The sequence below is a fragment of the Corythoichthys intestinalis genome, chromosome 6 (genome assembly GCF_030265065.1).
Source record: "Corythoichthys intestinalis isolate RoL2023-P3 chromosome 6, ASM3026506v1, whole genome shotgun sequence".
NCBI classification, from domain to species: domain Eukaryota; kingdom Metazoa; phylum Chordata; class Actinopteri; order Syngnathiformes; family Syngnathidae; genus Corythoichthys; species Corythoichthys intestinalis.
Genome location: NC_080400.1, coordinates 38,122,915 through 38,135,778, shown reverse-complemented (window position 1 = coordinate 38,135,778; position 12,864 = coordinate 38,122,915). Strand labels below are relative to the sequence as shown.

Here is a 12,864-nt window from a genome sequence, read left to right as displayed (position 1 = left end):
ATAGTGGTTTTAAATTAGAAAAAAAAAAAATGCTGTATCATCTAATTCCGAAGGGTTTGGTGAATCCACATGTTAAACTTGTGGGGTTAGGTACCTTTCGCAAGGTTAAGAACCACTGTGTTAAATACTGCTGAAGTTCAAAGCATGTTCTCAATATTATATCCTTATATATCTTACAGTGTATAACAAAAGTGAGTACACCCCTCGCATTGCTGCAGATATATAAGTATATCTTTTCATGGCACAACATTGACAAAATGACACTTTGACACAAAAGTAGTCTGTGTGCAGCTTATATAATAATTGTTTTTCCCCCAAAACAACTCAAAATATAGCCATTCATATCTAAACGCCTGGCAACAAAAGTGAGTACACACCTATGATTTACGTACATCCCTAAATGTCCAAATTGAGTACTGCTTGTCATTTTCCCTCCAAAATGTCATGTGACTCGTTACAGGAGTGTTGTCAGCATTGCCGCAGAAATTAAGAGGTTGGGGGTCAGCCTGTTAGTGCTCAGACCATATGCCACACTCTACATCCAATTGGTGTGCAGAAGCCTCTTCTGAAGACGGTACAGACCATAGGACGTGGTTCCGGTATTCCATGTGCTTTGTTGACAAGTCATCAGCAAACTGTTTGCTGGCTTTGGATCAATGGGCTTTGGGCTTTGGCTTCAATCTCTGCAGCAATGCTGACAGCACTCCTGTAACGAGTCACATGACATTTTGGAGGGAAAATGACAAGCAGTACTCCCAGTGCTTAATTTGTAAATCATAAGGTTCCGGAACGCAAAGTACATATGACAGTGCGGGTATGACTAGACACGCACAGGTGCTGGAACACAGGCAAAAACTGTTGTCGAAAACAACACGCAAATGCCCACTTGCCATGCTGTGGGATTTATAAGCCTCATTTTCAGATAATAATAATAATGATAATAATAATAATACATTGTATTTCTAGAGCGCTTTTCAAACCACACAAAGACGCTTCACAAGAGAGATGGAATCATAGTACCAGCAAAAGAATCATAAAAAAATTAAAAGCATAATATCCATGGTATGAATGTTATGACAACAATTTAGAATTATTTAGGCTGTACTCTGCACAGCACGGGCAATTGTCCACATAACTACAGGTGGGACTTACAGTCAGCAATTAGTTTCTCAACAGGTCTAACTTGTAAAACATAAAAAAAGATTGGCACGGCAGTCTATTTAGCTTACCATATTTAGTTGTCCAAAACATTCCTTGTTGTCATTGTTGCTTTTCTGACTCGTTTGTCTGTCTTTAGGCATGTTGAAATACCGTTTGATCCTCAAGTTTTTTTCTAATTTATGTCATGAGCTGATTTGTTGGTGCAGCTTTTGAGCGTATCAACAAATCTCTGACTCTTTTAAATGACGTAACATTTTTAAAAACAACATTGTTACCAGCATCTCCAAGGAGCCACTGTCCTGTTTCAGTGTGACCGGCATTGCCAATTTGGCGTAGAAGAAGAAATGGGTGAGCGTATGGGGGAGAGAAAGGAAGCGCGGTGTTGACTTTAACTATGGTTCGGAGTTGAAAGCACCGCTAACCTTGCCTGGCTCTGCCAGACTGTTCTTCCTGTATTTTTCAAACACTGAGAGTATAGTCTGGGAACCAGCCCATTAACGGTCTCTCGAGCAGGTACAAAATCAATCGACAAATCAGATTCGTTTATTTGCGTGACGTGTTCTTAACGAGCAACGTCACTCTTGCGCGTCGAAAGTCGTCTCCACAACAACACAGATGGTGAACGGGAGAGATGAGAATATGTTCCAATCCACGGTAAAATCAGTTTTAAATTATCAAAAACACATCGACACGAGTCATTGACAACAGTCTGTCTCGCGCTAGCCATGTTGAATAAACTCGGCTCTCTTCGTATGTTTACTTCCGCGCGCAAGTCCCTCGTCCTTCCCTCGTCATTTTACTAACGTCACGTCTGCCCGTCGCTGATTGGTCCACTCCGCTGTCTCTTTGCTGTGGCTTGCTCCGCCCTGGAAATTGTATCCGCGTGAATGGTGGCCAGACTCAATAGCTGGAACAGCGGTGAGTCTGGTGTACCAGGCAACCGCTAACCCAAAGTGCAGATTTGAAAATTCTTGTGATATGTTCTGTAAATGAATCGATGCATCTTATCATTTTATACCCGCGACCCGACCCCGGAGCAAGCGGAAGATGATGGATGGAAGGCTGGACATTTTTTAAAAATGTTTTTATATTGTAGCATCACCGGGGCTGTCATCGGCACGGTAATTTATGCTTCAACGCGAGGCTCCTATAGACCCCACTCACCAACTTCACACAATGACGTGTTGCTGTATCCGGCCGCCATATTGTCCGTCATTGTTTATCCGTATTCTCAATGGTTTCAATTTGTCGTGCAATTTATAGTGCAATTCATGGAAGCCCCGGTGCTTTCAGACGCTGTAAACTCATTGGATGCGCTGCATAAAAGGCGTTATGTGGAAAAGCTTCAGTCTATCCATTCGCCAGATCCATATTTGATGCCTAAATCGATATTTTTTGACCCGCTGTCTTTGCCGTCTCTGCCTGACATCTGCTACCCTGATATCTACAACTATCTTGTCCACAGAAACTCAGCCTATTCTCACGAAACTTTGAAAAACTTTAAGAGCAGCACTCTAAGCAACATTACCCCGTGTGACCCTTTACTTTCAATTTTCTAAAATGGCGACAATCAATAAAAAAAAAGAAGTTGACTGTGATAGCCGATGCTTCAAGGATAGGTAAATATTGGACTATTTCTTCAATACAATACGCAACAACTGTGTCTGCCTCATTTGCAAAGAGACAGTCGCTGTTTTCAGAGTTCGATGTGACGCGATATTACCAAACAAGACATGCTGACATGTACGACAACATTACAAGGAAGATACGCAGCGAGAAATTATAGCAACTTGAAGCTAGTTTAATTTCACAGCAGCAGTATTTTGCAAGAGCCCGAGTGTCGAAAGAGAACGCCACAAAGGTGAGATTGTTGAAATTATGAATTTAAAAAAATAATAATAAAGCAAATGTGACACACAGAAGGGCTTGCTAAAAATTGTTTAAATATATTGTAGGTAGCCCCCCACATTTTTACCACACCAAATCTGGCCCCCTTCGCAAAAAGTTTGGACACCCCTGTTTAACTGATGATCCGTAGACGAGGCCAGCTTCTTTCACTTGGTACCAGCTAAATATTATTCAAAAAATAATGATGGAGGAAGAAATAAACATCTTAAATTTGAAACTGTATGTTGTCGGCGATTAGCCTCGCAATGATCTTAATTGTGGTTGTCAGCCCAAAACCCTCTAAATATATATTAAATGCATCTTAATAGGTATAAAATGACTACTACATAGTCTGTGGTGATCGTTTGGTGCCCAGTTTTCTCGTCGAATTGCAGCAGTCCATCTCGCTCTCCTCTCCGGGTCTCTCGGAATACGGTAGAACTTCTAGTCTCTCCGTCTATCTTCTCTGTTACTGCAGCCAACCGCCACACACGCCTTCACCATTTTGATTATTAATGTTAACGAGCAGAAAAACACGCCATAATAGGAGGAATTTACGTAGCGGTAATGCGTAAACACGACGAGCTGACGGACAATATGGTGCGGAGGCGTGGTTGTGACGTCATGTGAGTGGGGTCTATTGGTGCCCCAGCGCGACGCTCCGATTGGTGGACTGCATAGCCGCCCGACAGTGACTCCTTGTTAGTTTTGCATTAGGGTGCCGGAAAGAAGAATAAAATGAGGGGGTAAAAAGCGTCAAGGTTCCTGTGTTATTTTTGCTGCTAAGCTTTCACTTAGCAAGCGTTACAATTTAAAGTGACTGTTTTATTTTCAGGCCAAATGCTTGATGAAAAGTTCGGGCAACCATGACTTTAGAGTGGTGGTTTCCAGTGTTATGTAATGTGTGCTCCGTTCGGCAATGTGCAGGGATTCGTGGCGTTATTTAATCTAGAGAGCGCGAGCGTTGCAAGTGACGATGATGAGTTTATCGCCTCTCATTCTCTTCCACGTCACCTGGCACAATATAATCTTTAATACTTACTCTCAAAAGGTGCCGGAACAGACTAAGTCCTGGATCACGTGGAGTCCAAAATCAAGAGGTACCGGAACATGTTCTGGCATGATCAGGCACAAATTAATCCCTGAGTACTCCATTTGTACATTTAGGGGTTTACATTTTTTCATAGGGGTGTTCTCACTTTTGTTGTCAGGGGTTTCGATATTAATGGCTATATTTTGAGTTATTTTAAAGGGGAAAATAAATTAACTCTATTATATAAGCTGCACACATTCTACTTTTCATTGTGTCAAAATGTCATTTTGTCAGTGTTGTCCCATGAAAAGATATACTTAAATATCTGCAGAAATGCGAGGGGTGTAATCACTTTTGTGATACACTGTAAATTGTCCTTGAATGTATGCATGTGCCTCTTTTTTCTGCCAGGATTTTCAATGGCGACACACACAGCACATAAGATCTGTGATCTCCTCCTACTGCTTTCGATCCTCTCTGTGTCTGTCAACTCACAAGGTGACCATATAGTTAATACTATCAATGGTAAAATCCGAGGAAAACGGCTTTCCGTACTTGGTGGTGAAATCAGAGCCTTCCTTGGAATTCCATATGGGAAACCGCCACTTGGCAAACTGCGATTTCGACCTCCGGAGCCTGCGGAAAGATGGGAGGGAGTGTTTGATGCCACAAACTATGCAAACTCTTGCTACCAGATTCCAGATACATTGTTCCCAGGTATGACACATTTTACACAAAATCTCCATTAGTTTTATTGGCTTCTTTTTTGCGTAGTTGCACAGTATAAACATGGATGCCTGCAAAAGAGTATTGGGCCAAAGTGTGTTTGTGGGTCGGAGCTAAGGTATCTTAATTTGCCACAAGCAAATTTTTCTGACTTCTGCTTTGACATTTCTAAACAATTTGATTATTAATATTCACAAACGCCATTAGAGTCTCTTAGGAGTGTTAAACAAAGGCAACACGCCTGAACAACTGATCTATAGAAATAAGTGAGCACAAAATACAGTGTCATAATACATTTTTGTGAATAACAAGGGGAATTTGGAGTGCGAACCTCTCGGTACCTCACAATACGATACGATTTGAGATACAAAGCTCACGATAACGATGATCTGACGATATGGTGATACAACGATTATCGATACATTGGTCAGGAAATCATTCTAGAATATTCTACAAACAACTAATAGACAGAAAAACAAGCCTCTGCTGTGAATTGGAATGAGTTTATCACTAGTAGACGTCCAATCCATTTAAACTGGAACTTCAAACGGATTGAAGGTCTATGGCCGTCAGTGGCAGCCAGTGCCAGGCAAAGAGGTACTATGTGTGGGCCATATAAGCTCATTTACCTGTTGATTTTCGGTTACTTCCTGTTGATTTTGGGGTATTTTTATGGGTCACTTCCTGTATATTTTGAGTTACAGAACAGGAAGTGACCTGGGAATCACCCAAATGAATAGGCAGTGACTCAAACTGAACTGGAAATGACCTGTAAATGCCCTGAAAATCGGACAGAATGACTGTGAATGCTCTAGTTTCGAATTAACGAACGTTCCCAGTCTAAATGGATTGGGCATCGAGCACCGTCAATGCAGCCTAAGATTTAATTGAGACACTATTATGGTGGAAGATTTTGGTTAGCAACTTGTGTGTTCCTTTTTATTTTTTTAGACATTGACACCTTTTTCAAAACGATATCTCGATTCTTGGCAAGAGCATATCGATAACCTTTTGGGATACAAAGTATCACGATGTATCACCATTTTAATATTTTGTCACACCCCTAAGGAGAGCCTTTTTTCATAGTAAATTAGGCCACACAATGTTACAGTATGTGACTTTGACTCTTCCTTAACTCCTTGGCTTGAATTGAGACCAATCCATGGCATAGCCTCCCACTTGAACAGTTAGCAAACTTAGCTGCTACCCTAATGAGTACAAACATTATAGAAAATGGATGAAGAAACCAAAGGTAAAGATAAAGGTCAAGGCAGGTTCTAGAGCCTATCCCAGCTGCCAGTCACTCACAAGGCACACATAGACCAATAACCACTCGCAGTTTAAAGCATTCAACTGACTTAGCAGGCATGTTTTGAGTAATTTGGAGGAAACCCGGAAGACCCAGAGAAAACTTAGGCAGAACACGAGAACATGCTCCAACTCCACATTGTAAAAAGGCATAAGCCTGGGTTTGAACCCTTGAGCTCAGAAAAGTGTAGCACATGTGTGTACCCAGTCATCCACCATGCTGCCTGTCTTGCATAGTGTCAGAATATTTTTCAACACCTTTAGAATCTTGGGAGGTGTCTGCATTTGATTAAAAATGCTTTGACGATTCACTCATTCACAATGAAATACAAAAATTGCTGTCTAACTTTTATTTGATTTTTTTTTTTTTCAGATAAACATGTAGTTTGACAAGCCAGGTCTACTACCGTAGATATAATGAGCCTGGGTCACATATACAATGTTATTTATAGACACAACCACCTGTCAGGGATGGTTGTTTAGAAACCAGATAATGCCAGGCATTTATAGACTCCAATTGCCCAAAAGCATTTCTAAATATAAATTTGGAAAACGAATTAGATATTCCATTGGCACAACCTACACATGGCAGCTTTTTATAATACTTGCTCATAAAAAGAATCTCTTGAACTTATGACTAACAATGAAGCTCACCTCCAAAAAGAAGAATGCCAACCCCTGTAGCAGTGTCTGACTCACTTTTTTTCTTGATAAATAATAACTTTTTTATTTATTTAATACAGGTTTTAGAGGTGCCGAGATGTGGAATCCAAACACTAAACTGAGTGAGGACTGTCTATATCTAAATGTCTGGACCCCCTTTAACAAAGCGAGCCAGAGTTCACTGGCTCCTGTCCTTGTGTGGATATATGGAGGCGGGTTTATTTCAGGAACATCCTCTTTGGACATTTATGATGGCCGATACCTGAGTAAAGTTGAAGGTGTTGTTGTTGTATCAATGAATTACAGGTGAGGACTTAAATTATAACCCTCGCTAATTGGTAAAGATTTACTGTGTGTCATTAAGTAGTGTAATGATTTATGCAGGTAATGTGGGATCAAATCCTTCTCAATGACCCTTTCACAATTTGCCTGTGACTCATTGGGTACTAACGAAGGCAGTTGTTCTCAGGTGTTTTATAAGTATCATTTAAAAAAATGAAAATAATAAAAAAATACTTGGGTCACCATCATAAATGAAATTTAAATACCGGAGCATAGTGTGCAAGTGTTCATCAACACCAAGACAAATCTTGTATTTGGTTTTAAATTTACATGGTGGAAAACACTCAGGTGACTTGAAGTTTCGCTCTGAGACCCCCAATTTGGCCAAATTTCAAAATTGTTCGATATGCATGTGTGATACATTATTGGAAAGCTTAAAATATTAATTTTCTGGGGGAAGAAAAATTTGGAACTGAAGGGCATTTTCAAAAAATATAGTTAACAGCAAAACCCTAACTGGAGGTGAGAGCACGCGAGAGCATAATTAAAGACGTCATGATTTTAACTAGATATTATCGCGTACTCATCTTTCGATCCAAAAACTTCATGTAGCATGTATCACTGCGTGTCAAGACACAGCTGTGAGTGGCCATAGAAGGATTTTGGGGGGATTTTATGGGTGAAACATGGTAATATATCAAGGGTCGCGATGCAGAAATCGCAGACATCAAGGAGTGGTCGAGATTTTCATTTTCATATATTTACCATTCATACCATACCATTCATATATTTTAAAACTTTTTTTTTCAATTTTTCTTTTTTTGGATCAATTATTTATCATCCAAAATATTGGGGAAAATGCAACAGTAACAAAAAAATACAATTAAGTGATAGTTATTAGATAGATATCCGTGACTTTTATACAGACGCTAATTTTTTCACTGTGATGTTATTTGTTTAAAAGTTTAAAATATGCAAATGAATACTTTTTTAAAGTCGTTTTCTTTTAAAGCTAAATATTAGACATCAATTAATGATTCTAAGCTAAAAATGACAAACATTTCAAAAAATAAATATGATTACTTACCTTCTTTTTATGGCTTGGTTGAAATAAAAGCGGTTGTGCGACATCTGTAAACGGCTTTCCAGGCTAAAACGGACAAATTAGAAATAGTTCGGGAACTTAATGCGCCATGAATCTGCCATGGCAACATATACACATATTGTTCTATCAAACACAACAGTTCTTTTGGCTTAAATTACAGCAGTTTATTTTAAAGAGGGGTGCAAGAGCAGAAACTGCGTTTTCAGCCTTGACTGTGTTTTCCGCTATATTTATTATTTCATTGATTATTTTAATTCCATTTTCAGTTTCTCACTTAAATCTAAAGCTTTTGAAATATGAGTTTAAAACCCTAAAAAATGCATCTTAAAAATATTGTGGAAAAGACACACTACAGCTGTACTTGGGCAGTCATTCTTTTTGCTGCCTACCAAAGTGATCCCCTTACCACAAGTAGTGTTATTAATGCCACACTCAGTAAAATAGGGTCCGCGTTTATCTCCAACTCCTGCCAAACAAGATAATTAAAAAAAATAGAAAGACGAATATATGGTACTGTTACATATATTGGTTGTTTCTGTCAAAAAAGAAAAAGGAAAGAAAAGAAAGTGGGTTGGGGGGGGACTTACGAATGACATATTTTGTACTTATATTTTGGACGATTGTTCCCCCCAACTTTGTGAAAATAGTATAAGTAAGACACTTTTTTGTTCCAGCATAATTGCGCCCAAAGCAAGGGCTATAAAAAGGGCACCACAGAGCCCTATTAACCTGAATCCCACCAACAATTTTGGGATGAACTAGAATGAATATAGAGCCACCCCCTCTTATATAATATAGAGCATGATAAATATTGTAGAATAGGAAGGTTAAAGCTAAAGTACTATGAAGATTTTTGCTCTATTTTACCACAGTTTTGGTGTGTTAATGGTGAGAGATACTGTAGATGGGACCACCTTTCACTTTCTGAAAGAAAAGAGTTAAAAGGAGACCATGGAGACACAGACCTAGGTGGATCCATATAGTAGTGCAACACCCCAATTCCAATCGCCAGTCGGGGTCTGCGTTATTTGGCTTCTGTACTAGATTCATATTTAAATACGGACGGAACGTATTCTGTTTCACAAGGGGTAGTTTGAAGTAGTGACCCTTGCTCCTGAGTGAAACCTTTTATTTCTGTTATTTACATTTTCAGTTCCCACTCAGGTTAATAGGTTCTAAGGGAATGGCTAACAACAAGATGAGTCATTGTTTTGTGATAATTAGAAGGAATAGGAATCAGGAGTGACTTGCCTCAGGTAGTAATATGATTGTTTCACGCTCACAATTACCCGTTAGCAGTTTTGATAACTTGTTTCCCCTCATTTCTCTTGAGGCATCCTTGATCAAAACACAAATGCCTACATTGTTCCTGTTGCAGCATCAATTTGTGAATTAGGACTACTTCTTTCCACAATCTCCATTATGATTTTATGAATGAGTTGATGTTGTGTATGGGCTTTAATGATACAACTAGGGCTGTCAAACGATTAAAAATTTTAATTGAGTTAATCACATCTTAAAAATTAATTAATCGTAATTAATTACAATTCAAACTAAGCCTGAACGATATATCGTTTAAACATCGCCATCGCGATGTGTGCGTGCGCAATAGTCCCATCGCAAGGACGCGCGATAGTTTTTTGTTTTTTTTTTAATTCACATACGCCCTGCTTTCTGCTCTGCGCAGAGCCTCACACGCCCTTTGAACCTCACAGTCACTGCAGCACTTGCTTATTAAAGTTAACAATGCTGGTATCTTTGATCTTGCCAAAGAAGCGGACATCACAGCGCAGCAGCTGTCAATCATCGTTTAACTTCTTAAACAGTTTCTGCAAGGAAGCCGCTTTTGAATGAATGTGTGTGTGTGTGTGGAGACGTTTGAGACATATAAATTAAATGCCAGAAGTGATCATGAGGAGTTTGTAATTTCTACATGTCCACCAAGAGTCACAGCTAAAGTAGATAAACAGAAGTATTTTTCTACTACAGTACTTTATTCTTGTTCAAAAATGATTTGGTTGGACAGTTATGTTTAAAACTGATCATAATTATTACATTTGAAGTGCTTAAAACCATTTATTAATATATATATATATATATATATATATATATATATATATATATATATATATATATATATATATATATATATATATATATATATATATATATATATATATATATACACACACACACACACACATTTTTTTTAAATCATGCTTTGGGGAAAAAGTGAGAGAAAAAAATTGCCTTATATGTACAGTGCCTTGCAAAAGTATTCAGCCCCCTTGAATCTTGCAACCTTTCGCCACATTTCAGGCTTCAAACATAAAGATATGAAATTTAATTTTTTTGTCAAGAATCAACAACAAGTGGGACACAATCGTGAAGTGGAACAACATTTATTGGATAATTTAAACTTTTTTAACAAATAAAAAACTGAAAAGTGGGGCGTGCAATATTATTCGGCCCCTTTACTTTCAGTGCAGCAAACTCACTCCAGAAGTTCAGTGAGGATCTCTGAATGATCCAATGTTGTCCTAAATGACCGATGATGATAAATAGAATCCACCTGTGTGTAATCAAGTCTCTGTATAAATGCACCTGCTCTGTGATAGTCTCAGGGTTCTGTTTAAAGTGCAGAGAGGGTTATGAAAACCAAGGAACACACCAGGCAGGTCCGAGATACTGTTGTGGAGAAGTTTAAAGCCGGATTTGGATACAAAAAGATTTCCCAAGCTTTAAACATCTCAAGGAGCACTGTGCAAGCCATCATATTGAAATGGAAGGATCATCAGACCACTGCAAATCTACCAAGACCCGGCCGTCCTTCCAAATTTTCTTCTCAAACAAGGAGAAAACTGATCAGAGATGCAGCCAAGACGCCCATGATCACTCTGGATGAACTGCAGAGATCTACAGCTGAGATGGGAGAGTCTGTCCATAGGACAACAACCAGTCATACACTGCACAGATCTGGTCTTTATGGAAGAGTGGCAAGAAGAAAGCCATTTCTCAAAGATATCCATAAAAAGACTCGTTTAAAGTTTGCCACAAGCCACCTGGGAGACAAACCAAACATGTGGAAGAAGGTGCTCTGGTCAGATGAAACCAAAATTGAACTTTTTGGCCACAATGCAAAACGATATGTTTGGCGTAAAAGCAACACAGCTCATCACCCTGAACACACCATCCCCACTGTCACTGGTGGTGGCAGCATCATGGCTTGGGCCTGCTTTTCTTCAGCAGGGACAGGGAAGATGGTTAAAATTGACGGGAAGATGGATGCAGCCAAATACAGGAACATTCTGGAAGAAAACCTGTTGGTATCTGCACAAGACCTGAGACTGGGACGGAGATTTATCTTCCAACAGGACAATGATCCAAAACATAAAGCCAAATCTACAATGGAATGGTTCAAAAATAAACGTATCCAGGTGTTAGAATGGCCAAGTCAAAGTCCAGACCTGAATCCAATCGAGAATCTAGGGAAAGAGCTGAAGATTGCTGTTCACAAACACTCTCCATCCAACCTCACTGAGCTCGAGCTGTTTTGCAAGGAAGAATGGGCAAGAATGTCAGTCTCTCGATATGCAAAACTGATAGAAACATACCCCAAGTGACTTGCAACTGTAATTGAAGCAAAAGGTGGCGCTACAAAGTATTAACGCAAGGGGGCCGAATAATATTGCACGCCCCACTTTTCAGTTTTTTATTTGATAAAAAAGTTTAAATTATCCAATAAATTTTGTTCCACTTCACGATTGTGTCCCACTTGTTGTTGATTCTTGACAAAAAATTAAAAATGTATATCTTTATGTTTGAAGCCTGAAATGTGGCGAAAGGTTGCAAGGTTCAAGGGGGCCGAATACTTTTGCAAGGCACTGTATCTCTTTCCAATGCTAAATCTGAATAAATACATTGAGCACACACACACAAAAAAAAAAAAAAAAAAATTGTGGGGCGGGGTGCGCAACTTTGCGGTTTTTCACTTATCGCGGCGGGTTCTGGTCCCCATTAACCGCGAAAAACGAGGGATCACTGTACACTGGTCATTGTGAGTCATCCAAAATCTTTCCAAACAGCTATTCAAATCATCTAGTGAAAATTTCTTAAAAAAAAAATATATATATATATATATATATATATATATTTTTTTTTTTTTTAAATATCGCAATATAATATCGCAAACCCCCCAAAAAATTGCAGCAATAGTTTTTTTCCAATATTGTTCAGGCCTAATTCAAACCATCTCTAAAATATGCCATATTTTTCTGTAAATTATTGTTAAAATGGAAAGGTAAAACAAGACGGATATATAAATTCAACATACTGTACATAAGTACTGTATTTGTTTCTTATAACAATAAATCCACAAGATGGCATGAACATTATTAATATTCTTTCTGTTGAAGACATTTTCTTTTTCTCTGCAAAAATAAACACACAGCAGAGCCTTGGAACAATAACAGAAACAGTATTATTCAGAATGTGTGCAAAGTGTGTGTAGTGTACACATAAATGTGGCCCTCTTCTCTACTCGTCCTCTAGCCAGTCACTGAGGCAAACCAACTTATTTACATTTTCTGGGAGTAAAGCTGCCCTCTTCTTGTTCACAATGTGACCTGCAATTGAGAAAAGTCTTTCACATGGAACTGAGGACACAGGAGCAGCTAGATATTTACGAGCCAGTGAGGCC

The 12,864-nt window shown here is 38.8% G+C and overlaps 1 protein-coding gene across 3 annotated transcripts in view; it reads left to right on the top strand.

The window, feature by feature from the left end:
• Positions 1-12,864, top strand: part of LOC130917516 (acetylcholinesterase-like) — an 88,370-nt gene that overhangs the window by 65,080 nt on the left and 10,426 nt on the right. For all 3 annotated transcript variants that reach the window (XM_057838994.1, XM_057838993.1, XM_057838995.1), the window contains exons 2-3: positions 4,493-4,798; positions 6,859-7,084. In XM_057838994.1, the coding sequence (XP_057694977.1) occupies positions 4,493-4,798; positions 6,859-7,084 (532 nt within the window). The remainder of the gene's footprint in view (positions 1-4,492; positions 4,799-6,858; positions 7,085-12,864) is intronic.